Source organism: Acinonyx jubatus, chromosome E1 (genome assembly GCF_027475565.1).
Source record: "Acinonyx jubatus isolate Ajub_Pintada_27869175 chromosome E1, VMU_Ajub_asm_v1.0, whole genome shotgun sequence".
In the NCBI taxonomy this organism is placed as follows: Eukaryota; Metazoa; Chordata; class Mammalia; order Carnivora; family Felidae; genus Acinonyx; species Acinonyx jubatus.
The window spans coordinates 9434109-9461078 of NC_069397.1; the positions used below are offsets into that span (position 1 = coordinate 9434109).

General features: G+C 40.1%; 1 protein-coding gene across 13 annotated transcripts in view; it reads left to right on the forward strand.

Annotated features, from left to right (window-relative positions):
* The window catches only part of NCOR1 (nuclear receptor corepressor 1), a 157141-nt gene that overhangs the window by 75957 nt on the left and 54214 nt on the right, over positions 1–26970 (forward strand). For 8 of the 13 annotated variants that reach the window (XM_027047386.2, XM_027047394.2, XM_027047391.2 and 5 more), the window contains 5 exons: positions 6452–6579; positions 10970–11187; positions 14766–14828; positions 17430–17569; positions 22537–22663. In XM_027047386.2, coding sequence (XP_026903187.2) covers positions 6452–6579; positions 10970–11187; positions 14766–14828; positions 17430–17569; positions 22537–22663 — 676 coding nt within the window. The remainder of the gene's footprint in view (positions 1–6451; positions 6580–10969; positions 11188–14765; positions 14829–17429; positions 17570–22536; positions 22664–26970) is intronic. The other 5 variants (XM_027047387.2, XM_027047390.2, XM_027047398.2 and 2 more) reach the window with 1 other exon arrangement.

The following is a 26970-nucleotide window of genomic DNA, read 5'->3' on the forward strand; positions in this document are numbered from 1 at the left end:
CTCAGACCAGAAGAATCTTATTTCTGTTTCTTTATTGCTTGTGTACTTCATTCTGTTTGTGTCAGAATAGATGGACAGGTTTCCAAAATTAGGTGGTGTTAGTTTAAGGGCTCGTGTTTGTAGAAATGGATGACATTACAGCTGATACCAAAGAAAGGAGGAGGAGGCATTGGACTTTTGAGCAGAAGACTAGTATCAGATTTTAGTAGTGGCAGGATCATTCTGGCTGCTCTGTTGAGACTAGGTTGTAAGGGAGGCTGGGGCAGAAGCAGGGAGACCATCCAGGAGGTTATATTAATCCTGCCAGTGGCTGGGACTAGACTCTAGTGAGGGAGGTAGGGAGAACTGGTCAATTTCTGGATGTATTTTTGAAGTGAGGTAAACAGGTTTTGCTGGTGGATTGATCGTGGGGATTTGAGGACAGTTATCAAAGGTAGCCCAAGATTTGGCTTGTGGAGTTGCCATTTACTGCATAGGCCTCACTGAAGGAGTGGCAGATTTGGGGGGAAGAATTAGGACATGCCGAATTTCAGATACGTATTAGATGTCTAAGTGGAGGTGCGAGGTGGGCAGTTAGATGGAGAAGTCTGGAGTTTAGGAAACAGATCTGGGTTGGGAATGTATATAATTTGCTGTATAGAACAAAGTTTAGAAAGACTTCTTTTTTAAAAAAAGAATCTAGGGGCGCCTGGGTGGTGCAGTCGGTTAAGCGGCTGACTTCAGCCAGGTCACGATCTCGCGGTCCGGGAGTTCGAGCCCCGCGTCGGGCTCTGGGCTGATGGCTCAGAGCCTGGAGCCTGTTTCCGATTCTGTGTCTCCCTCTCTCTCTGCCCCTCCCCCGTTCATGCTCTGTCTCTCTCTGTCCCAAAAATAAATAAACGTTGAAAAAAAAATTAAAAAAAATAAAATAAAAAAAGAATCTAGTTACAAGTTAAGAATTTTTTTTATTGTTATTTTTTTTATTTTTATTTTTTTCAACATTTGTTTATTTTTGGGACAGAGAGAGACAGAGCATGAACGGGGGAGGGGCAGAGAGAGAGGGAGACACAGAATTGGAAACAGGCTCCAGGCTCTGAGCCATCAGCCCAGAGCCCGACGCGGGGCTCGAACTCCCGGACCGCGAGATCGTGACCTGGCTGAAGTCGGACGCTTAACCGACTGCGCCACCCAGGCGCCCCCAGTTAAGAATTTTTAAATTGTGGTGTCTTGATTTTACCTTGGTAGGTAACAGGGATCCAACTAATTTGAGAATCACTTTACTGCTCTATTATCCAATCAAGTTTGAATCAGTAGGAATTACTGTAGGTAATCCCAGAGCGCTTAGGGCAAATTTATTTCAAGACTGTAGATTTCTGTTGAAGTTTATGCCTGATCCTTTCAGTTTTTACTTGGTTGCTTTTCCTACCCCCCTCCCCAACCCCCCCCCCCCCACCCCAAACCTCTTACCTAAAGGAGGTATTATTGACTGAGAGATTCCAAGTTTGCGAGGTTTGATTTTTAACCTGCTATCGCTGTATGGAACCTTGCATATTATTTAGTCTGAAAATGAGTTTAATCTTAGAATCCTAGAGAAACGAGACAGATAATCGTATTTTTGTTAGACTTGTGTTCAGAGATTATTATTGGCAAAAGTCTTAACTCAAAAATCCGTTAGCTACTGCTTAAACCGTTTCACCGTTCAACTTCCTGGCATCCCATGATGGGAGCGAGTGTGGTTCTTCATAAATTTTAGTTGAAGCAGTGAATACTTATCAAAGATTAGAAGCCAAAAGCCACTCATCAAGTGTTACTATTTGGGGTCTAGATTTATAAATAACATGCCAGGCAGTAATTTGATTCTATGTGTAACATTTTTGTTAGAACTAAGAATTTCTTCTTACTTTCCAGCATAAACTCCCATCTAAATAAGTCTGTCACTGTGCAGCTAGAATTACTGTGGTACCTGCTTGTTTCCTACAATAAAGCAAGTCATTGTTTGGAAACTGCATTCATTTCCAAATACTTGATTACCTTTCACAAGAGTTTGTTCTCTTCCTTCCTTCTGACAACATCTTCCTCTTTAAATATGTCAGCATGTTTTTAGTCCCCAAAGGTATTGAGCAAGCATATACTTATGTAAATGTAGTAATTTTTGAAGTTGGGAGCATTTCTGACTAAATTGTTAGATAGACAATGGTTAGACCGTTTTAGGCAAGTACAAAAAATTGAGAATAAAAAAATAAAAAAATAAAAAGTTGGGTATGATGGAAAGAGCTTTGCCTCTGTGTGACCTCCGTATCTATCTAACCCTAGACATGTCCTTTCATTTGCTGACCCTTGGTTTCTCATCGGTGAGAGAGGGAGCAGACTTCCCTTGCAGGGTTAACGTGAGAACTAGGTATGTTATATGTGTGAAGTCCCTAGAGTGTAGTATCAGGCACAAAGGGAGTGCCCAATAAATGGTAGCGACTAGTACATTTGTAGCCTTCACAGAGGGGTTTTCTGATGGTTGACAGCTTTTACTCTTCAGGAACGTAGTCTCAAATTCTCAAGTGGCTTAACAGCATTAGTTTTTTAATATATATTTTAATGAGATAATTTCTGTTTACTGCCTGAACTGCTTAAAAAACTCAGTGGCTAAGGTAGGACTTCATTCTTTTTGTTTCTTGTGTCTTTCTAGTTGACTATAAGCTTGTTCTTTCAAAGGTAGTCATTTCATTTCTTGGCAACTCCCGTCATCCACCGAGTGGGAATTCGTTTATCTGTTTTCTAAAGACTCGAGCATGTGAGCAGATATACATAGAGTATCTGTAAGTGTTAGGTATTCAATTAGATATAGTAGAAACACATCTCAGCATAAACTGTCTTGTTGAAATTCTGTTGAAACTGACCTTGGTCTTCATTTATCATAATTATGAAATACATAAAACTTTGGTGTTTTCATTTGGATTTTCATTTTGTTTCATAATGTACCCTCACACGTGTAGTGCATAGTTTGTTGTTCAACAGAAATGCTTCGTGTCGTGAGATCCTCCCTAACAGAATGAAACCTCTTTCTATTTATTGACTATGAAGTGTTGGGCTTAAGGAGGGAGAAACCCGGGCAGGAAGCTAATGGGAATGCCTCTGTCTGTTAGGGGACCTTGTGACGAATTTCCCTTTGAAACCATGGCCTCCTGCTCCAGCCAATCTGCTGAAGGTTTTGAGGGATGTAACCTGTAACCTCCATCCCAGACCATGGGGACTGACACTTCTCTTGGCAGATTTGCCTGAAACAAAAGCAATTCCAATCACTTCTTGTTAAAATCAGAGGTTATTCCTTACTTTCTTTAATGCGATTGGTGGTCATTACGGTGGGTCTCGATGCCTGTCACCCAGAGGGAAATGTCGACTGTACCCTCTGGCCTCCCTGCTCTCCCTCTCCACCGACTCCTGCCCAGTTCATGGGGATTCTCCCTTGATGGAGGTTCTGCTCTGGAGGTGTCACACACCTTCACAGACTGTTCAGCGACTCCGTGAACTTCTTTGGATCATGTCCACGCCTTCTGCAGAATTGGGGGTTGTGCTTCAAAAGGGATCCTGCCCTCGTCTTCCCATTGACTGGTGGAAGGAGGTGCTACCTTCCTTCTCAGTCCCTGGCACTAGGGAAGGGGGAGCAAAGTCAGCTGTTGGCTGGATTCCAGACAGCAGGGAATGTGTGGGATTGCTTGCTTTTTTCAAAACTCTGGTTGGCATTAGAAATAGAAAAGTACTAGGGAAATAAATTATATGTTCATCAAATCTAACAGAATAGGGAACCTCTTTACTTATCTTCTGCTGAGTTGATAGCTCCCTGTCATTTCTTAGGGCCATAAACCATTTTCTGGATTATACAGCCCACTTGCAAAGGGCCAAGTTTATTGTCAGTATGCCATCTTGTTTGTTCAGAATGCCATATTTGTGGCAGGCAGGTGGCTTGAGGTTATTAGCGTTTGAAACCAGTCTTGACACCTCTGTGGCATGCTAGGGAGTCCGTCGCCTTTCAAAGTGAATAAAACATTCTCAGTTGTAAAGCAGACCTTGTCATGGTTGGAAAGTGTATGTAGGAAAATCTTCCTCATTTCTTAGTATTTCCTAATAATAATAAATACTCAGAAGAAAAGGAAACTGGTACTTACCAGGGTGAGAAATCAGGAAAGTCAGATAAAGCAAGTGAAGAATCCATGGTATTGAAATGATTTAGTGAGGGGTCATAATGGAAAAGTAGATAATTTCTTCCTGATGGACTGTGACATTTCATAGAACAAAGGGATCAAAGGTCATGATGAGGACAAATAGGATCAACAACAATGAAAAGGTGGGATGGGTGGGGCACAAGTGATTGTTACAGAGAACATTTTCTGATTTCAGGATCGTGGAGGTAAAGCAGTACCCACTGATGATGGCAATTGTGACTTCACCATTGGGGAGTTTAATGGGCATGACCTGAAAGTGTTTCTTTAAGTTTTATTTATTTATTTTTAAGAGAGACAGAGACAACGTGAGTAGGGGAGAGGCAGAGAGAGAGGGAGAGAGAGAATCCCAAGCAGGATCCACGTTGCCAGCACAGAGCCCAGTGGGGGCTTGAACCCATGAAACCGTGAGATCATGACCTGAGCCAAAAAAAGATTCAGACGCTTAACTGACTGACTCACCCAGGTGGCCCGAAAGTATTTCAGTTGTAGGATATTTTGTTGCTAGAAAAGGCATTGTTAGGCATTTTGAAGTCGGAAGAATAATGGCAAGGCATAATGAGCCATGTGATAAAATCATTTATTTGTCCTTGGGAATATTTGAGAAGTCAGCCCATAACACCAAAAGAGACAAAAGGCATCATAGGTAGATTTCTGAAATTTGAAAAAGGAAGCAATTTTTGAAATACCAGAGTTCACCAATGTTCTGGAAGTGGCATTTGGGAGCAAGGATACAGATTCTTCTTTTTGCCATGGATTCGAGGAAGGCATAATTTCGGACCTCTTTTGGAGAGGCCAGCAAGGTCTTAGTTATCTTAAGAAAAAAGTCAGGTTTGGTGAGTAGGTAAAGGACTTTGAGATGCTATTGAGAGTTAAGGAAAATTTTACCTCAAATTAATGAGTACTTCATGTTGTCTGGTGACAGGAACAGGTAAGAGGACAGGCAGTTATTAGGAGGCAGCATTGACTTTGGCCTGGATCAGAATGAAAGATTGAGGTAGGAGGGCAAACACTTTCCAAACAACCAGAATAAGGGAACTTGTTTTTTTTGCTATACCCAGCACATGTAGACACCTCTTTGGTCAAGATGCCTCCTAGGAACTGAGGATACTTAGATGATTAAGATTGGGTCCTTGTCCTTGAGACTGTAGCACAGTGAGACAGACCCTGATAACCAGTTACACGGCACCCTGTGGTAAGTGCTGCGAGCAAATGGAAACCATGCAGGGTGGAAGGTAGGGAGACGGGGCCCGGAGCTTCTTGTGGAAATCAAGAAAAGCCTCACAGGAGATGTAGCATTTTGAACTGAATTTCAGAAGCTGTGTAGGAGTTTAGTAGGCGAGGAGGGGTGGGAAGGGTGTTCCAGGCAAAGACATGTAATGCTGGGTGTGTTTAGGCGAATTCAGAGCAGCAACCAGTGTAGGAAAGGGAGGAGGAGGATTGGAAGAGGTACAGCCGGGGCAGGGGCTGTGCGCTGTAATGTCACGTGGCAGTTCAGTCCCACTTATGATAGACGGTCTTTATTTCTACATTAAATAAAAATAATACTGACACAAACTTAATTTCACCTTTTCTTTTGGAGTCACAATTTTAGCAAAGATAAAAGGTTCCGTAATCTTTTTCTCTTGTAGTCTTTGTTCATATACATATTTACAATTACAGAGTTGTAATTACAGTTTAGAGATATTTGAGTTGTTTTACTTCTTTTCACTTTACTATATCCTTAGTGTGTTTTCAAATAACTTTAGGCTTGATGATGACCATAGCCATCTACTATTCATTAAGTGAATGTTCATGCAGAAGAATAAAAGCATAAAGATGTTTCTTAGAATATCATCCATGGCGATGAAAAAGTTGGAAGCGTATTAGGTATCTAATACGAAGGGGAACGGGTTGGTAAATTTCACGTTATCAGATTATAAGGTAGAATTGAAATGTTTGAGTGACAGATGAGATGTAGGAGTTACAGAAAGAGAGAACCAACCTCAGATTTCAGGTTTCTAAGTGGAATCTTAACACTTTCACCTCTCTGATGGGTCCAGACACTGGGAACATGAGTATGTGCTTTTAAGCAATACATGTGGAATATATTCAAGAGTGTTAGGCTGATTCTTAATACACTACCCCAAATTACATTGTAAGTGACTAATAAGTTAGTTGTCAATTAAGTTTTTTGCAAAGATATTTATTGTAATTTGTCATCACAGTTTGAGGAGCTGTTTCTTTTACCTTTGAATCTGACAAATAGTGGTTCATTCCAGCAGCAAATTGCCCGACCCTCACAAGAAGAAAAAGTAGAAGAAAAAGAAGAAGATAAAGCAGAAAAAACAGAAAAAAAAGAAGAGGAAAAGAAAGATGAAGAAGAGAAAGATGACAAGGAGGACTCTAAGTGAGTTAAATTATTAGATATTATTCTTCTTTCTTTTTTTTTTTTTTTCATTTTATTTAATTTTGAGAGAGAGACAGAGCACAAGCTGGGGAGGGGCAGAGAGAGAGAGAGAGATATAGAATCGGAAGCAGGCTCCAGGCTCTGAGCTGTCAGCACGGAGCTCGATGTGGGGCTCGAACTCACAAACCGTGAGATCATGACCTGAGCTGAAGTCAGATGCTTCACCGACTGGGCCACCCAGGTGCCCCTATTATTCTTATTTCTAAATAACCTATGAAATCTATCAAAGGCCTACAATTTTAGATGAAAGAATGAATGGGGTACGTGCTTTGACCATCTATAGTTATTATTTGACATAATGAAGGAACGGGATATTCTGGTAAATAGAACTTTTGGCTTAATGGACTTAATTGCCAGACATGAGATGTTACTTTCCAGAAGGCATAGACTATAATAATATATACTCATCACTGAGATCTACTGAATGTAATTTAATCCTTGACTTGGATCTTTTTGTGTGTACCTTTGATAGTTTACATTAATGTAAGAATGCTGGTAAGAATGGTTTTCTTTTCTATTAATACCATACATTCCAGCTTTATTGGTTTTATTTATCATATAAAGTAGAGTTCCTGGTTTGTTAGTGGTTCTGTTGCTGTTTTCCTGGTTATAAAAGTAATTCCTGTTCATTATCGAAAGTTAGGAAAAGAGGGGAGAATATTAAGAAGATTAACCTGTGAGTCTGCCACTTGGAGACAGCTACTGTTGATACCTTTGTGTACATATTGGGGTGGGGTGGGGGGCGGTGGGGGGCTTAGCAGCTCAGTTGGCTGTTTTTCCACCAAGGATCAGCTTGATTGAGGCATTATTTACACAGAATAAAATTCACCAATTTTAAGTGTATACGTGGATATATTTTGACAGATGTACGCACTGGTGTAACTGTGGCCCCACCTGTGATACTGTGATGTAGAATGTTCCCATCACTCCCAAAAGTTCCCACATGCTCCTTTGCACTAGGGCCCCCCCCTCCCCACACCACCCCCACCATTCCCAGCCTCTGGCAACTACTGATCTGTTTGCCTTTTCTAGAATTTCGTATAAGTGGAGTTGTGCAGTATGTGGTCTTCTGTGCACGGCTTCTTTTACTCAGCGTAATGACTTTGGGATCCATGCAGGTTGTTGCATGTATCAGTAGTTTTAGTTTAGTAGTTTAGTTCCTTTTTAACATCTGTCGTATTACGTCCGTAACCCTCTTGGAAATACCGAAGGTTTACCTGGTTTTGTGACAACTGCAGCCCACATCACTTAGTATGGTTGCTAAAGAGGTGGATGCTCATGCCATTGCCATTCTGATTTTGGCACTTTAGGAGGACGACTCTTAAATTTGGTTTTGTTAGTTGTTGAGGTAAAACATTTACACTCCCACGTGGTCAGTGGTTCTCATTATGGAACGGCCATATCTTGGTTTTTACTTTTTTCTTAAAATCTCTATTAACAGTTAAGCATTCATTTTTTAGTGATGTGAGCTAGCTCTTATAGAGGATGCAAAAATACGTAAGATGTATACCATTCTCAAGTAGTTTCTGATCTAGTAGGGGAAAACTAGGGAAGGTAGGTGCAAGTACCGTTTAAGAAATGAGCAGAGCCAGTAAAGGATGTTGGGAGAGTGAGAAGAGGTCAGGGTTACTTCCGTCTGGATAGTTTAGAGGACTTTCTGCAGGAGCTAGTGGTTAATGTGGAAAGAATACGGGGAATGGCATGAATTGATGTGCTGCTGTGAGAAATGGCAGATAATGGTTTCATTAGACTGGGACACAGGGTGGCTGAAGAAGGAAAGTGGAAGGTGGATCGGGGTTACATTATGTACAGCCTTAGTGAAGCTAAAATAGACTTTGCTCAGGAGGCTGTGTTAGGAGTTGTTTGGGAGTAGGTAGCGGTTTGAACGGATGGAATGGTTTCTTGCCAAAGCTATTCTGCTAGAATATTGACCCACAAGGGGCAAAGAATGAATGGATTGGAGATGTAGGTCAGGGAAGAGTGGTTTGGGGTACCAAGGCACTGATACGGAAAGTGGTAGTAGAAATGGAGATGGTGGAACGAATGGGGAAACTGTTACCGAGATGTACTAACCAAACCTTGGCATGAGGTCACGTATAGGAAGTACAGAGAGAGGGGAGGAGCTAAAGATGATGTCAGGTCTGTAAATGTGAATGAATATGATCATGATTGTCCTCTTAGCGGCGAACACGATGAGAGCATGGGGTGGAGGCGGAAGCAGAGTGGTTACGGCCACGTTTTTCGACGTGTCGAGCTTGTATTGTTGAAGAATCCGGGGGTGTTGTTGGGAATTCCAGCAGATACTTGGGAAGACAAGTCTGGATCTTAGGAGCTGTAGGAGATGTGAGGTGTGCGTCTGAAGATACAGACTGGGAGTTGTCCCAGTGGAATAGATGAGAATGGGGTAACCACACAGAGATTTAAGGCCAGGGCGAGCCTTGGGAAATCAAGAGGAAGAGAGGAAAGAGAGCCAGAACAGCAGCAGGGATGCTAGGAAAGCATGAAGTCCTAAAAGCTCTGCTGAGAAGGATATAAAGAGAATTGCCCGTAGGGTCAGTTGCAGCAGGATGATTAACGTGACAAGAATTGAGAAAAGTCATTGGATTTGCAATTTGTAAGTCCTTGGTGACTCCGCCCTCCCCACCCCCACCCCCATTGGTGACTTTTGACAAAACAACTTTAAGAGGAGGCTTAAATAGCCAGATTAGTAAGGGAATAAAGAAGTGAAGACAGAGGGCTACATGGCAACTTCAAGGGCAGTTTAGGACTGAAGGGGAAAAATTCTTGAAGAATTATTTTGGGGGGAAAACGGTAACTTGGTAAGCTACAACAGATCTTTGCTTGAAGTAGATAAAATTTGAAAATCAACACCTTCCATTAAGCAAAAGTAGTTGAGTCTTTGAGTATCGCCACCTGTCCACATTTGCAAAAATGTTCTTTAAGGACTTTGTTTTTAAATCTAACAGCCCTGCGAGGTACACAGTACAGAGAATAGTCCTTCCAGTACTGCATGTAGTACTGTTGCTAGTAATAGTAATGACCATTTATCGATTGATTGGTTGATCGATTGTTTAGTTTTTCCTAAGTGCTGGAGGGAGGTTTATCCTTAATAATAGCAAACACACATAGTTTACTGTGTTCCAGGCACTGTTCTGAACATTTGATACGAATGAACTCCTTTGATCGTTAAAATAGCTCTATGGAACATACTGTTTATCATCCTGACTTATAGCTGAGAAAAACTGAGGCCCGTGGAGGTGAGGTAGCTTCTCAGGGTCATCACATGGCAAGTAGATCACACAGCTCTGGTACCAACCCTGACAGCCTGGCTCCAGACCGTTCTCCCAACCACTGGGCCATACTGCCCTGTTTGCACGTAATTAGTATTGCAGATGGTTGAGAATATTGAGCCGGGTTTAATGACATGGTATGGTAGATTATTACCGATGGGATTTTGGGCTGATGGTGGGGGTTCGGAGCTGACAACCAAGAATTCTTGAAGATATCTTTTGGTGCAAAAACGTGATTTTGTTAAAAGCACGGGGACAGGACCTGAGGGCAGAAGGACTATGCTATAAGTGTGGGGGTGACTGCTTTATGGAATGGGTTGGGGGGGGGAGATAAAGTCTGGAGGGACTTCCTAAAGGGATTTTCATATGCTAAAGACTCACAGATTATTGGATGCCTAGCTATTGTCAAGCTGAGATTGTTCCCTCTAGCAAAGCATTAAGACCCACAGGGAGTGCCTAGACTTTAGGCTGTTGGGATTGCCTTTTTCTTGTAAACTGGTGAAGTCTCTTACCAGTTTAAATGTTTGGTTTTTTGTCCTTTCCTGTTTTGGGGCCACCAGGAGCTCCTGAGGAATACTGCGCATATCCCACTTTGCTAGCTTGTGCTTGGCCCTCAGCTGGCCTTATGGTCCTTCATCATTACTACGGAAAGGGCCTCCGTGTCAGCCTCTCCATTTCACAGAGGGGAAAGCTTACCTTGGAGCAAAGGCAAGAAATCCGGACTCTGGACTGCAGCTCTAGGGGCTTTTCTGCATCCATTTTCCTCAGAGTGCTGTCATACGGAATAGGTGATTTGAAATGCGTTTGAATTTTAAGCCCATTAATGAATAAAATAGACCTTTGTGAAATATCTTAATTTGAGCTAGTCAGAACTCTTCAAAATTGAGGTATGGCAACATTTTTCATAAATTTTATTTTGAGTAACTGAGAAATTGGGTAATTGTATTTAAATTGTATTAAAAAAACCTCGAAGCTGCAACCTCCTTAGATATACGCATTCTTCTAAATCACACAAAATTTTCATTTCCTTTTGCTTCCAGGGAGAATACCAAGGAAAAGGACAAGACAGAAGGTGCAACTGAAGAAACGGAGGAGAGAGAGCAGGCCACACCCCGGGGGCGAAAGACCGCCAACAGTCAGGGCCGCAGAAAGGGCCGGATCACCAGGTCCATGACCAACGAAGCCGCGGCTGCCAGTGCTGCGGCCGCTGCCGCCACTGAGGAGCCCCCACCGCCTCTGCCACCGCCACCAGAACCCAGTGAGTGGGCGAGATTGAACAGGCCATAATTTTGTTTGGGATTCTCTTTCAATGCTCGGGTAGAGCAGGAGGGACCCCTGGTATCCAGGATCTAGAAATACTCTGAAATTCTGGCCTTTAAAAATTTTTTTAAGTTTTTATTTTAATCACCAGGTCCTCCTTAATCCCCATCACATATTTCACCCATCTCCCCACCCAGCTCTCCTCTGGTAACCTTCAGTGTGTCCTCTATTGCTAAGAGTCTGTTTCTTGGTTTGCCTCTCTCTCTCTCTCTCTCTCTCTCTCTCTCTCTCTCTCTCTCTCTTTTTCCTTTTGCTAGTTGGCTTTGTTTCTTAAATTCCACAGATGAGTGAAATTGTAGTGTATTTTGTCTTTCTCTCTTTCACTTAGCATTATACTCTGGCTCCATTCATATTGTTGCAGATGGTGTGATTTCATTCTTTTTTACGGCTGAATAATATTCTCTTGTTTGAATAATATTCAGATGTGGTATGCCATCTTTATCCACTCATCAGTGGATGGACACTTGGGCTGCTTCTGTATCTTGGCTGTTGTCAATAATGCTGCTATAAACATAGGAGTGCATGTATACCTTTGAATTAGTGTTTTTGTATTCTTTGGGTAAATACCCAGTTGTGGGATTGCTGAGTTGTAGGTTAGTTCTACTTTTCACTTTTTGAGGAACCCTCATACTGTTTTCCACAGTGGCCGCACCAGTGTGCATTCCCACCAACAGTGCACGAGGATTCCTTTTTCTTCACATCCTCGCCAGCACTTGTTGGTTTTTGCGTTTTTGCTTTTAGTCATTCTGACAGGTGTGAGGTGATCTTTCATTGTGGTTTTGATTTGCGTGTCCCTGATGGTGAGTGATACGAGCATCTTTTCATGCATCTCTTGGCTGTCTGGATGTATTTGGGGAAATGTCTGTTCATGTCTTTTGCTCATTTTTAAATCGGATTATTTTTTGGGTGTTGAGTTTTATAAGTTCTTAATATATTTTGGATACTAACCCTTTCTCAGCCATGTCATTTGCAGATATCTTCTCCCATTCCATAGGCTACCTTTTAGTTTTGTTGATTGTTTCCTTTGCCGTGCAGAAGCTTTTTATTTTGATGTAGTCCCAATAGTCTATTTTTGCTTTTGTTTCCCTTGCCTCGGGGGATCTATTTAGAAAAAAGTTGCTAAGGCCGGTGTCAGAGAAATTACTGCCTGTGCTCTTTTGTAGGATTTTTATGGTTTCAGATCTTACATTTAGATCTTTAATCCATTTTGAATGTATTTTTGTGTATGGTGTAAGAGAGTGGTCCAGTTTCATTGTTTTGTGTGTTGCTGTTCAGTTTTCCCAACATCATTTGTTGAAGAGACTTTCTTTCTCCCCCTTTGGTATTCTTTCCTGCTTTGTTAAAGATTAGTTGACCATATAGTTGTGGGTTTATTTCTCGGTTTTCTGTTCTGTTTCGTAGATCTATGTGTCTATTTTTGTGCCAGTACCATACTGTTTTGATTGCTAGAACTTTGTTGTATAACTTGGAGTCTGAAATTGTGATGCCTCCAGCTTTGCTTTTCTTTTTCAAGACTGCTTTGCCTATTTGGGGTCTTTGGTGGTCCCATACAAATTTTAGGATTGTTTATTCTAGTTCTGTGAATTTTGTGTATTTTGATAGAGAATGCATTGAATGGGTAGATTGCTTTGGGTAGTGTAGACATTTTTAACAATATATGTCCTTCCAATCCATGAGCATGGAATGTCTTTCCGTTTCTTTGTTTTGTCTTGAATATCTTTTATCATTATGTTATAGATTTCAGAGTACAGATCTTTGACCTCTTTGGTTAGATTTATTCTTAGGTATCTTATTTTTGGTGCAATTGTAAATGGGATTGTTTTCTTATTTTCTCTTCTGCTTCATTATTGATGTATAGAAACGGAACAGATTTATGTACATTGATTTTATATCCTGAGACTTTACTAAATTTATCAGTTCTAGCAATCTTTCGGGTTTTCTGTTTATAGTATCATGTCATCTGCAAACAGTGAAAGTTTTATTTCTTCATGGCCTTTAAATTTTTTAGACTTTAACATCAATGTGTTTTGGAAAAGATCCGCCCCAACCTTGCTATCTTAATAGAGTGGTTTTTCTTTTGACTTAGTTGTAACCTTAGTGTGTATATGCCACTTTTTCTGATGTTTTAACTTGGTGTATATTAGAAATATTTTCTGGTTTCTAAGCGATCTTCATTTTTCACTTTTTGATGGCTGTGAAATGTTGGCATTATGTTCCCCGAGGCACACAATTTCTTGAACCATTCATTCCTCGTTGGTGAAAATCATGATTAGGCTGTCCCCATCTCCTGCCTACCGCCCCACCACCTTTAAACTAATATGATAAGAGTCTAAGGAAAAAACAAATCTTGAGTCGCATCACATTTTTTTTCTGTTAAATTATTTTTTATAGAAATAAATTATTAGACAAGGGAATACTGGGGCTGGGGGTCCAAGTGTTTTTCTCTCTTTTACTGAGTATTGTCTCACTAGTTTATAAAGGAATTATGTTAATGATGTGTACCATCAAAATTGTGAAGACCATCAAAATCAGTGATACCAATTTTATCATAATGTGAGGCAGGAAAGAAACCAGGTTCTGGGGATGGCGAGGAGGATGGAAGGGAAATAAGTAGACAGGCACACAGGGCCAGGTCATGATGGACCTTGTTTAAATTAATCCTGCTTTGCTTACAAAGTGGGAGCTTACAGAGGTTTTTAAATAGAGGCATGCTGTAATTAGATTGGTGTTTTAGAAAGCGAACTGGTGACCGTTGTGGAGGTCAGGTTGGAAAGAGTAAGGGCTGGAGGCGGAGGGACCAACTAGAAGGGCGTCATTGTGCATGCATGCACTGGCCCAGGCAAGAGGAGGGTGGATTCAGATCAGAATTGACATACGTCCATGGATGTGAGTAGTAAATGGGAGGAAAGATTAAAAAATTGGTTTGAGGAGCCTGGTAATAATTTGAGTGACTGGGTGGATGATAGTACTGTTGAGAGGGGGAAATAGCAAGAGCTCATTTCACGCGTGATAGTCTTTATTTCCTTTCTAAACTAAAAGAGAAAGTGTTCAGTTCGTGGTCCATCTGTGTTTACTAGCTGTTAGAAAATGAGGATGGACAGAAGGGCCTCTGGGAGTGAGGAGGAGATGGGGGTTTAGAGAACAGGAGAAAACTGGACAGGAAGGGGGAGCGTTGTTTCTTTGACACCTCAGGAGAGGAGGGACGGAGCCCTGATAACGTGTGCAGGCACTTGGCGAGGTGGGACTCCTTAGATAAGAAACTAGTGATGTTCAAACATGAAGACATGGATGGAGCTTCAAAGAACATTGCGAAAGATCTAATACAGAGGTTTTGAATATTCATTCCCCTTGAGTTGGTGGGGGAGAGGCTGCCATCATCTTGTTTCCATAGTTGACTAGACTTTATGCTTCAAACAGGCCTTATGTCAGATAAATAGGTTGGGGCCATATAATCTGTGAATGAAGGATTGATCTTAGTATTTCTCTGCCTTATTGGGTTCTCTATCTTTATTCCAGTTTCCACAGAACCTGTAGAAACCTCTCGATGGACAGAAGAAGAAATGGAAGTTGCGAAAAAAGGTAAACGATAGTACTTTAGATTCTAAAGAGTTTTTGTTTTTGTTTTGTTTTGGTTTGGTTTTTTAAGGTTATTAGTAATAAGTCAGAGGGACCCAATTTTTTTTTAATTGCAAAAAGGAGAACATTCTTCTACGGTGGTAAACAGAATTCAGAAGTAGACTCGGGTTCTTTAGGATGGTATGGTACCTTTTCAGGTACCTCGCTGTGCCTTGTTTAAGAGGCCCACTTTGGAGGGATTGAAGATTCTCTGTACAGCTTTATTTTGAATGTTATTTCATTAGAGAGAAAGTGGGCTATTTTCACTTTTCCAGAATAGCTGTGATTAAATGCTATTAAGGCTGTTTTAGAGGGTATTTTAATATAAAGAGTCTATATTTTCTGTTATTTAAAAGTTAGATTTAATAGCGTGGTACATATTTTTTTCAGTGTGTATTTGGTAAGGCATTTGGTCATAAACTAGTAAGAAATTGCACCATGATTGAAAGGAGAGGGCATGAACTTTGGAGCCAGACCAATGTTTGAATTTTGTCTCTGCCACTCATCGCTGTGTGGCCCTGATCTTACTTACTCTGGAACATTATGAATCTTGTATTTTCTTGTGGTTGCTTATTAATGTAGTATAATTTAAAATTGAAGTACAGTTTCTAATAGGATAAATAATTGGTTTATAAATAAAAAATAGTTTGTTTTAAGTAAACTAATTCTGAGAAAGAGTAGCCAACTTTTTGGGGGTTAAGTATTTACCTTAAAGTTCTGAAGAGAAATTATTGTAAATGGGTTGACCTTTTAGTGACACATTTCAGATTTATTTTTTCTTTTTTAAAAGAAATTTTTTTGTTTTACATTTATTTAGTTTTGAGAGATAGAGACAGAGCATAAGTGGGGGAGGGGCAGAGAGAGAGGGAGACACAGAATCGGAAGCAGGCTCCAGGCTCTCAGCTGTCAGCACAGAGCCTGACACGGGGCTCAAACTCACAAACTGTGATGAGATCAGGACCTGAGCCAAAGTCAGACGCCCAACCGACTGAGCCACCCAGGCGTCCCCAGATTTATTTTCTATGTAAATAGGTAGGAATGATAACATTTAGGAATCCTATAAACCACCTTTACCAAAAAAATGTAGCAGTTTAAAGTTTTCTGTGTTCAAAATATTTTTATTTGACGTTTATTTGCCATGATTAGCATATTTGTGATTTGCCATAATTACATGTAAAAGATACACATTTGTTCTCATCTTATTATCAGAATGTCATAGTGGAGGGGCGCCTGGGTGACTCAGTCGGTTAAGCTTCTGACTTCGGCTCAGGTCATGACCTCATGGTTCACGAGTTGGAGCCCTGCGTCAGGCTGTGTGCTGACAGCTCAGAGCCTGGAGCCTGCCTTGGATTCTGTGTCTCCCTCTCTCTCTGGCCCTCCCCTGCTCATACTCTCTCAAAAATAAATAAAAAATTAAAAACATTAAAATAAAAAAAGAATGTCCTAGTGGAACAGGTAGATGTCGGCTCCATCACAGGGCGATCTTTTTCCGGTAGCTGGAGCTCCATGTGACTGTTTAGCCTCCATTCAGCTCTGTTCATGTGTCAGGCAAGATTTGGAAGTTATCTTCCAATTGTCATTAGTAAGGAAGCTACTTGAAAAACTGATGTCTTCCTGTAAATTGTCGAATTTGTACTAGAAAATTCCTGTTTGGGTACACCTGTATCTAAAGTATATCCCTGTCTGTATAGCTCTCTGTATAGCATTTATATACTCACATTCCTTACAGATAGGCATGTGTATGTATAATTTGACTAAAAAGTGCTAGATTGCATAGGTTTCTGTGATGCATTGTATTACAACAGGCTTTTATCTAAAAAATTTTTTTTCTAACGTTTATTTCTAAGAGAGCGTGAGGGGGGGAGGGGCAGAGAGAGAGGGAGACATAGAATCTGAAGCAGGCTCCAGGCTCCGAGCTGTCAGCACAGAGCCCGATGTGGGGCTCGAACCCATGAACTGCGATATCTTTACCTGAGCCGAAGTCAGACGCTTAACCGACTGAGCCACCTAGGTGCCCCTACAACAGGCTTAAGAAAAAACAAACAAACAAACAAAAAAACTGGTTTATTTTTTTGAGAGTATTTCTTGATTATGACTGAAGATAGGCTAATTATAAATATAGCCATATATATGTGTATATATATATATATATATATATATATATATGGTCTTTATCTTGTGTTATTTATATGATTACTTTATTAACTTTATATCAATATACTGTTTCCAAGGATTTAGAAGTACCTAATCACTCAGTTTACAAGTGTTTGAGTTGTTATTCTGTATCGAACATTGTCCTAGCTCTCCAGAAGACCCATGGCAAGGACAAGGTTGAGCCCTTCAATTAATGACCATGTTGTAAATCTGGGTGGCAAAATAGAGCTGTCAGTGCGTTGAGAGTCAATATATATTTAAGTATGTATTGAAATGTATCAGTAGATAATTGAAAACATACTCTTAGTGCTAATGATTGTGAATACCATGGTTGGATTGATTTTATTATTTCTCTTGTTAGCTTTATCAGGTGACTGTTGAGTTCATCTTTGGTCTCTTTTTAAAATATAGGTCTTGTAGAACATGGTCGTAACTGGGCAGCAATTGCCAAAATGGTGGGAACTAAAAGTGAAGCGCAATGTAAAAACTTCTATTTTAACTACAAAAGGCGACACAATCTGGACAACCTTCTGCAGCAGCATAAGCAGAAAGTGAGTATATCAGAATCTTTTTTAATTTTGTTTTTGTTTTGTTTCTGCTTTGTCTTCGAGCTTGAAATACTGGTTGAGAGAGAAACTTTTTTGCATCTTGTATTTTTATTTATTGCATTTACCTGTAAAAGAATATGTTAGTTTCTCACCACAAGTTGACTTTTTCTCTGTTTACTGTCCAAGGAGTGGAATTCGTGTTAGGAGTAATGGCAGTTCAGTACTTTTGAATGACCATAATGGGATTTGGAAAACAGAAACATTTTGGAGTTTGAATTGAGAAGTTTAGTTGGCGTTCTTTTGACCTTGTTGAAAGAATTGATTTGGCATATTAAAACCGTTTTCTCAGAGAGAAAGAATCTCAGATAAATACTAAAAACCAGAGAGTGTAAATTATGGAAAATCCCTTAACTAGGAAGTTCCAACGTTCTCAAAGTCCACAGAGCTCTTTGAGGATGCCATGAGGTCAGAACTGCTTTTGTAAAAATATTAATATGGTACTTACTCTTCCCCACCGTGTTAAATTTGCACAGACGATGTCAGAGTTGTTGGGAGGGAGAACGTCAGTGCCTTCGCACGAATCACCGCAGGACACCGCTGTGCTAAATACTCACTGTTCTCTTCATCTCCAGCGTTATTAGCAGTTTCAAAACAAATGTGCCGGTGTCACTTGTCCTTAGTGAAGCAGTCAAAATGCGCCTGACTGAGTCTTGACCCTTGAGTATGTGTGTGTGGGATGAAGTGAGAAGTGTCGTGTCCTTCTGTTCCACCCCAAAGTGTCCCGCTTCTGCCCTGGGAAAGCACTTTGCGTTTGTTCGAGCCCCAGGCTGGACTAGCTCCCCTTTTTTTATGGAATGTCAGTTTCAGTTGAAAAAATGACAGACCGTGGTCTTTCAGACTTGGATCCATAGTCGACATTTTCTTGAAAATACGTGAGCCTGTCTGTTCAAGCAAGCGGCAGTATTTGTTGCCACTTCCAGTTTCGAGCTTTCAAGCAAAGGTTAGAAGTTTGGAAAAATCTGTATCCCTCCCCATGAGCTTACCGTCTTCCCAGTACTCAAAGACTTTTCTGATGAGATCAGTGGTAATAAGAACCACTGTGATGTTTTCATATACAGTGAAACGTATCCAGATTTGAAAAATCTGGGTAAATCCATGTTTTCCAAATGACCAATTTGTGATCTGGCAGTGGGTATCCTGTATGTGTAAAAGATAACATAAAATATTTTGCAATACATCGAAGTTCAAGATAGATGAATGGATTTTAATAGAGTACGAAAAACTTGTTGATACAGTTTCACATTCCACATTGCAGTTATCCTTTGAGAGATGACGACATGCCCAATTTCGGTGCACCATCAAAGAGTGATATCCAGGCTTGTCTAAAAAGATGTTAAAACACACTTCCCTTTCCAACTACATATCTCTGTGAGACCAGATATTTTTAATATGTGTTTCAACCAAAACAGTATTACGCCTGCGGATTAGGTTAAATGTAGAAGCACATTTGAGAATTGTGATGCTCTCAAGGCAGACATTAAAAGGAATTTCCAAAATCAATTAAAAAAATGATACTTTTTCACTAAATGATTCTTTTGTTTTGGAATGTATTATTTTTTATTAAAAATGTTTTTTATGTTGACATGTAATGTGTTGTTATCCTCAAATGAATTTATAGATATTTATTCTTAAAACAAATTTTTTTTAAGTGTATTTTGAGAGAGAGAAGGAAAGCGCACACGTGAGGGGAGGGGGTGTGGAGGGGCAGACAGAATTCCAAGCCCGCTTCCTGTGCTGTAAGCGCAAAGCTGGATGTGGGGCTCAAACCCACGAACCTTGTGAGATCATTACCTGAACTGAAATCAAGAGTCAGATACTTAATTGACTGAGCCACCCAGGTGCCCCAAATTCATACATATTTTAAATGTTTTTCTGTTTTAACTTCAAATTCAGTAAATATCATTATATATATATCTCATGAATAGATCCTCCTTAGGGCCGGGGGTGAGGGACAGGGAGCCCTTAGTCTTAGTTCTAATCAGGCTATCAGTTGATTCCGTGAAGCCCACCCCATCCACATTATGGAGGGTCATCTGCTTTACTCAGAAGTCCACTGATTGAAGTGTTAATCTCATCTAAAAAACACCTGCACAGAAACATCCAGACTAATGTTGACCAAATATCTGGGTGCGGTGATCCAGCCAAGTTGACACACAAAATTAACCATCGCAAATGTCGATAACACTTCTTATTCTAATCTTTTAAATTACAATTGAAATGATAGGACAGCAGGCTCCCGTTTTTTTAGAGTCTTTTACCATTTTTAAAAAGGCTTCAAGAAAACATGACAAAATGTCTAACATCTGTTAAAGTAGAAGATATATAGGTGTTATATTTCTGTAGGTTTGAATTATTACATTAAAAATTAATGAGTGCTATCATATAGTGAAGCAAATGCTTGGAGAAGTAGGAGATTTTTGCATGTGATTGGAGGAATGTTGCATGGTGGTAAAATGTTGTCTCTTCTCTGTCCATCAGTGGAAGTACCAAAAGAATCGGTGGATACCAGCAAAGGAGGAATATAGCCTCCACGCTGGAAAAATCCACATAGTAGCTATTATCTAATGCCTAAAAATATTGCAGCACTCATGAAGTCTTTCGCAAGCTTTTTAAAAAGGGTAGCCAGAGGATTCTTCCCTTGCATTCCCTAGGAGCATAGTGATGATTTTTTTTTTTAAATTTTTATTTATTTAAATCCAAGTTGGTTAACGTACAGTGTCATAATGGTTTCAGGAGTAGTATTTAATGATTCATCACTTACATACAGCACCCAGTGCTCATCCCAACAAGTGCCCTCCTTAATGCCCATCGCCCATTTAGCCATCCCCCACCCAACACCCTGCCAGCAACCCTGAGTTTGTTCTCTGTATTTAAGAGTCTCTCTATTTAAGAGCCTCTCCCTCTCTGTTGTCTTATTTTTGGCTTCCCTTCCCCTATGTTCATATGTTTTATTTCTTAAATTCCACATAAGTGAAATCAAATATTTGTCTTTTCTCTGACTTATTTCGCTTAGCATAATACAATCTAGATCCATCTACGTCATTGCAAATGGCAAGATTTCATTCTTTTTGGTCACTGGGTAATATTCCATTTTGTGTATATACCACATCTTCTTGATCCGTTCATCAGTTGGGCTCTTGCCATACTTTGGCTATTGTGCATAGCGCTGCTATAAACACTGGGGTGCACGTCCCCCTTCGAGTCAGCATTTTTGTGTCCTTTGGATAAATACCCAGTAGTGCACTTGCTGGGTCGTAGGGTAGTTCTATTTTTAACTTTTTGAGGAACCTCCATACTGTTTTCCAGAGTGGCTACACCAGTTTGCATTTCTACCAGCAGCGCAAAAGTGTTCCTCTTTCTCTGAATCCTCGCCAAAGTGTTGAATTTTTTTTAGCTTCAGACTTTCAGCCAGTTGTATGACTCTGACATTGGGAAATGATTTTTTTCTCTTGCTTCAGTTAATGCTTTAGGTTGGATCCTACTAGTGTATTCATATGTAAACCAAAAATGAGAAGAAATAAACAGAATAAGAATATTGGTAATTTTAACAGTTGGGGTGGCAATAACTTCTTTTCCTCTATGAGGAATGTCCCTGGGAGATGCCTGGAGCTGAAGTCTGCTGAAGTACAAGCCCTGGAAGAGGTGCAGCGCAGAGAAGTGCCAGGGCTGGGATCCTCCAGTCTGCAAAGACAGGAGACCTTAAGTTTCATAGTCAGCAATGTAAGATGCAATAAATGGCTAATGTCTTACACCTACGTATGTGCACCTATACTCTTACAGATCTGTGACCCCAGTAGAAAAATGAGCAGTGTTACATAAACACTTGGTTTACAGAAGGGAAAATCCTGTTAAAAAAAGGAAATTTGTCCTCATCAATAGTAAAAGAAATTCAGTAACACCAATGCTGATTGGCTACAGCAGTGATCAGATGTTGCTTATGAGATCACTGAATTCTTAAAGTTAGTGAAGGGAGGTTATTACAGCATTATTAACAATACTTAAAAATTGCCTAAATATCTTAAAATAGAATTTTAAATATTTATTGGTATAGATTGTTTTTATGGAATCACTAATAAATATAATAATTTTGAAGAATGTATAATGTAGAGAGGTACGTGCAGTTCATGATTATAGTAGGTTAAACAAGTAAGATATATAATCACATTGGGTCATCCTGGTTTTATTTCCATGTATACATATGTACACAGGTATAAAAGACAGGAAGGAAATGTATCAGCATACTTAGAATCCATTGCTGGTAGAATTATGAGCAATTATTGTCTTCTTTAACATAATTCTGGGTCTTCAACATTCCGATGAATGTGTTATTTTTCTTAGAAAATAAATGTATACATTGTATGTATTAGAAAAATACATTATCTGGAGGGGGAGAATAGCGGGAGTTTTGCCATTTTGGGCTCTTTGTACATGTATGGTGGTGAGTTGTTTGAAAAATTGTCCAAAAAATTGTCCAAACTTTTGATCAGTTTGATGAAAGCAATCTATTTACACAAAAAGGCCAGGAAGTGGTTCCCTAGAGGTAACTGCACATTAACCAGAACAGTTGTGAAACATGCAACCTTCTTGTTTAGTATGTGTGTATCCATGTTCTGTGTTATTTTAGACATGAAAAGGTTCATTTTTTTTCTTTTAGTTATTTAAATCATAAATTAATATTCTTTTTTCTATGTTTTTTTTGAGAGAGCGAGAGAGAGCATGAGTGGGGGAGGGGCAGAGAGAGAGAGAGAGAGAGAGAATCCCAAGCAGGCTCTGTGCTGTCACTGCAGAGCCCGATGTGGGGCTCGATCCCAAGAACCGTGAAATCATGACCTGAGCTGAAATCGTGAGTCGGAAGCTTAACCAACTGAGCCACCTAGGCACCCCTAATTTAATATTCTTTTACTCCTTAGACTTCACGAAAGCCTCGTGAAGAGCGAGATGTGTCTCAATGTGAAAGTGTAGCTTCCACTGTTTCTGCCCAGGAGGATGAAGATATTGAAGCTTCTAATGAAGAAGAAAATCCAGAAGACAGTGAAGGTATCTTAAAGTCTTAAATTTAGTTGTGACTTCTGCTAGCCAAATCTGTAATTGTTAGCTTAGTCATTTGACTATTTAAGAATTGCTTCATGAAGGAAAAAGTATTATCAGTGTTTTCATGGCATAGAGACCTTAAACTTGAGCACAATGTATTTATTCCATCAACAAACATTTATGTAGCACCTGAGATGGCCCAGTTACCACAACCAGAGGATCTTTAAAATGGCACTCCGTTATCTAGAAAGATGTCTGTGCACCTATGTCGTTGCCGTATTTATTTGTCCAGTTAGTATCATCGATTACATTTCCCTCTTTGTGGCACTTTGATTTACTTCAATTTTTACAAAGACTTACTTACATATGTCATGTTTATGCTTTCGTATAAGAAGAATTAACGACCCTAGAAGCCCCAATAGAAAAGAATGTCAACCCAAGAAACTTAAAGAAATAAAAATCTTTTTTGTCATCTGAAAAAATTAATGACCACTTCCTGAAAAAGTAAATGTTTTCTTAGTTTTTGCTAGTTAAAGAAAAAAGTCCAAATTTATTTCAATTCATCTTACTATTAAAGTTTCTATAGATTTGTTTTGTGAATTGACTGCTTCTGACATGGGGTTTTTCAGTGATTTTAGTAGCTCTCTATAAATGATATCTTAGATATGTTCATGTTTTGTATATGCAAATATTTTTTCCATCTCATTCGCTTTTTGTTTTGATGTTAAATTACGAGTTTAAATTTTGTATGTAATCAGAGCTGTTTATATATGTTCCTTGGTAGGTGCTCATATTTTAAGCTTAGGAAGTTCTATACCTTCTAGGAGTTTCAGAAATACTAGATTTTGTTTTATTTTTTTTCTACAAGTTGCTGACTTTTATTTTTAAAAAAATTTTTAAGTTTATTTATTTTGGGAGGGAGAGAGAATCCCAAGCAAGCTCCGCATTGTTAGTACAGAGCCCGAACTCACAAACAGTGAAATCATGACCTGAGCCAAAATCAAGAGTCGAATGCTTAACTGACTGAGCCATCCAGGTGCCCCTGTTGTTGGCTTTTAAACTGAAGTTTTGTTTTGAATGTGTTTGGGCTTTGAGCAATAAATAGCTTTTTTTCTGTGAGGTTTTCTGGAAAATGAGAATCCTGGGGCAAGCTCACTCTGGGGTGGCAGAAGGGTGCGTAGACTATGAATGTCAGGATGGTGTGCTTATGGTTCTTAAGAGATCATGCAAGGTTGTTCATTTTCATAGGTTTGTTGCTGGTAGGTAGTATTCTCTGGGTTATAAATGTACATGGAGCCTATATTAACCCGCTTGGGCTGTCATAACAGACTATCACAGACTGGGTGGCTTAAACAACAGAAATTTATTTTTTCACGGTTCTGGAGGTTGAAGTCCAAGATCAGGATGCAAACAGGATTGGTTTCTAGTGAACCTGTCTTCCTGGCTTGCAGAAGAAAGGCTTCTTGCTTTGTCCTCACATGACCTTCCCGTTGTGCACATGTGCTCTTGGTATCTCTCTTCTCGTAAGGACACCACTGGTCCTAGTGGATTCGGGTCCCCCCCCCATGGCCTCATTTAAGCTTAATTGTCTCCTTAAAAGCACTGTCTCCAAATACAGTTTCCTTGGGGGTTAGGGCTTCAACATATAAAGTTTGTGGGGGACATAATCCAGTCCATAACAAAGCCCAAACCTAATTATCATAAATATGTTTATCTCAGAACACAGAAGCCTATCCGTACAGGGGCTAACAGATTTTCAGAAGCTGAGCATCAAAAAGTGACTTGTTGCCTTCTGTTTTCTTCCTGTTACTTTGTCTTGGTGTGAAGGTTTTTTTCAGATTGTCACATAAGGTTATTAAGGTTATGAAATAAGGTTATAAATAAGGTCATTAAAGTAATTAAGGTTAAGTTTAAGCATAAAAGGTTAAGCATAAGGTTAAGCATAAGGTTAAGGTTAAGCGTAAAAATAATGTTTCTGTCTGATCAGGTGTGGGGGGTGGTGGGCACACATTCCCATCCATACAGGGGGTTATGTTGTGACTCCTAGACTAGTTTCTCGCGAATAGGAAATGAACTCGCCCCTAGAATTGTGCGATCCCCATTTCCTGTTGACTGAATTTCAAGGTGTCGAGGAAAAGACAGTACAATGCAGTTTACATGGCCTGTGATCTCGTGCTTATTGTCACTGTTTATCACGTGGCGCTGCTCGTGTCTGTGGGAGATTGTCGGCAGCGCGCGAGCAGAGAGCAAGATGGGTTGTTCATTCGACTGTGTGCGTCTCTGACAGAGGAGTTGGAGCAAAAATAACGGAAACTTGACCAAAATTTGGATTTATTCGTGTTCTTTTGTTCCAAGTCATTCTTTAAGGGAAAATAAAAAAGACACTCATTTGGCTGGTGCTTGGTGAAGCATCTTGCCTTGGAAACACTCCTTCCTACTCTTCTGTGGCTTGGAGGAAGAAAGTAATCGAAGAAGTGCTTATGACAGGTGATGTCTGCTGCACGGTCATGAACATGGCTTCTAATATTGTGGAGACAAATGACTTGGTAACTTGCCCTCGGGTTTGAGGTTTTCCGTTGAATGGGAATGAAATGAAGTGAGGCTTTTTGTTAGCCTTTCAACATTTTGGTAGCATCTTTCATTAACAGTGGTTGCTGCCATATGTTTAGACCTTACTAAGTGGGAGGTTCTGTCCTGAGCTTTTGTCTGTGACGTTTTGTTTTGATTTTGTTTTTATATCTGTCACTTGAGCTCCCATGCGAACTCCAGGCTCATGCATCTGACTGCCTACTTAATGTTTCCATTTGGATGCCCAAGAGCCAGCTTAACATCCAGAACAAACTTTCGATTCCCCACCACTGGACGCCTCTTTTCCCTCCAGTCTTTCCCTGGGCCAACAAATGACACTCTCCTACCCTACATGTGGTCCATCAGTGGATATTATCAGCTTTTCTTTAGAGGCACTAGTGAGAATCTCATCCCATCTCCCTACCCTCATTGCTGCTACTTTGGTTCTGAGCCACTGCCCACGTTCACTGCAACAGCCCCCTGATTGGTCCCCTTGCTGCTCTTTGTCCCATTATGTTTCTGTGCCTTTACACCAACCACAACCAGAGTGAACCTTCTAAAGTGTCAATCAGACTGTGTTGTGCCTCTGTTCCAAATGCTGTGATGCTTTCACATTTCATTCAGAAGCCTGGGACTTGTGAGGCCCTGCGCGAACTGGCCCATACACCTCTGCGACCCTTTTGCAAACCACTTTTCTGCTTACTCACTATGTTCTTTGTTGTTGTTAATTGAGATATCTTTGACCCATAATGCTAGTTTCAGATGTCCAAACTAATCATTCAGTATTTGTATTGATTGAGAAACGATCAAAATAAGTCGTGTTAACATCCATCGCCTCACATAGTTACAATCTTTTTCTTGTGATGAGAATTTTTAAGATCTACTTTCTTAGCAACTTTCAAGTGTACGATACAGTATTACTAGCTATAGTCGCCATGCTGTGCATTACATTTCCAGGACTTACTTAATCTTCTAATTGAAAGTTGGAACCTTTTGGCTACCTTCACTCATTTCTACCTTCTTCTGCGTCTGGTAACCACAAATTGTTCTGTGTGTTCATGGTTTTGTTTGTTTGTTTGTTTGTTTGCTTTTAAGATTCTTCTTACAAGTGAAATTATTCAGTATTTGTCCTCTGTCTGACTTACCTCACTTAGCATCATGCCCTCAGGGGGCCATCCCTGTTGCAAATGGCAAGAATTCCTTTTTTTTTTTTTTTTAATTTATTTATTTTTGAAAGAGAGAGAGAAAATGAGTGTGGGGGAGGAGCAGAGAGAGAGGGAGACACAGAACCTGAAGCGGGCTCCGGGCTCTGAGCTGTCAGCACAGAGCCAGACGCGGGGTTTGAACTCACAAACTGAGTGATCATGACCTGAGCCAAAGTCGGACGCTTAACAGACTGAGCCACCCAGGCACACCCCCACCCCCATTTTAATGGCTGAATGTTACTCTATTGTGTGTATGTGTCTGTGTCTGTATCTGTATCTATACCCCACATTTTCTTTATCCATTCATCCATTGATGGACACTTAGGTTGTTTCAGTGTCTTGGCCCTTGTAAATAATGCTGCAATCAATGTGAGGGTGCACATACCTTTTCGAGTTAGTGTTTTTTTTTTTTTTTTTCAGATGAACTCCCAGAAGAGGAATTGTTGGATCAAATGGGAGTTCTACTTTTAATTTTTTGAGGAACCTCCATACTCTTTGTCATAGCCACTGCCCTAATTTACATTCCCACCACCAGTGTAC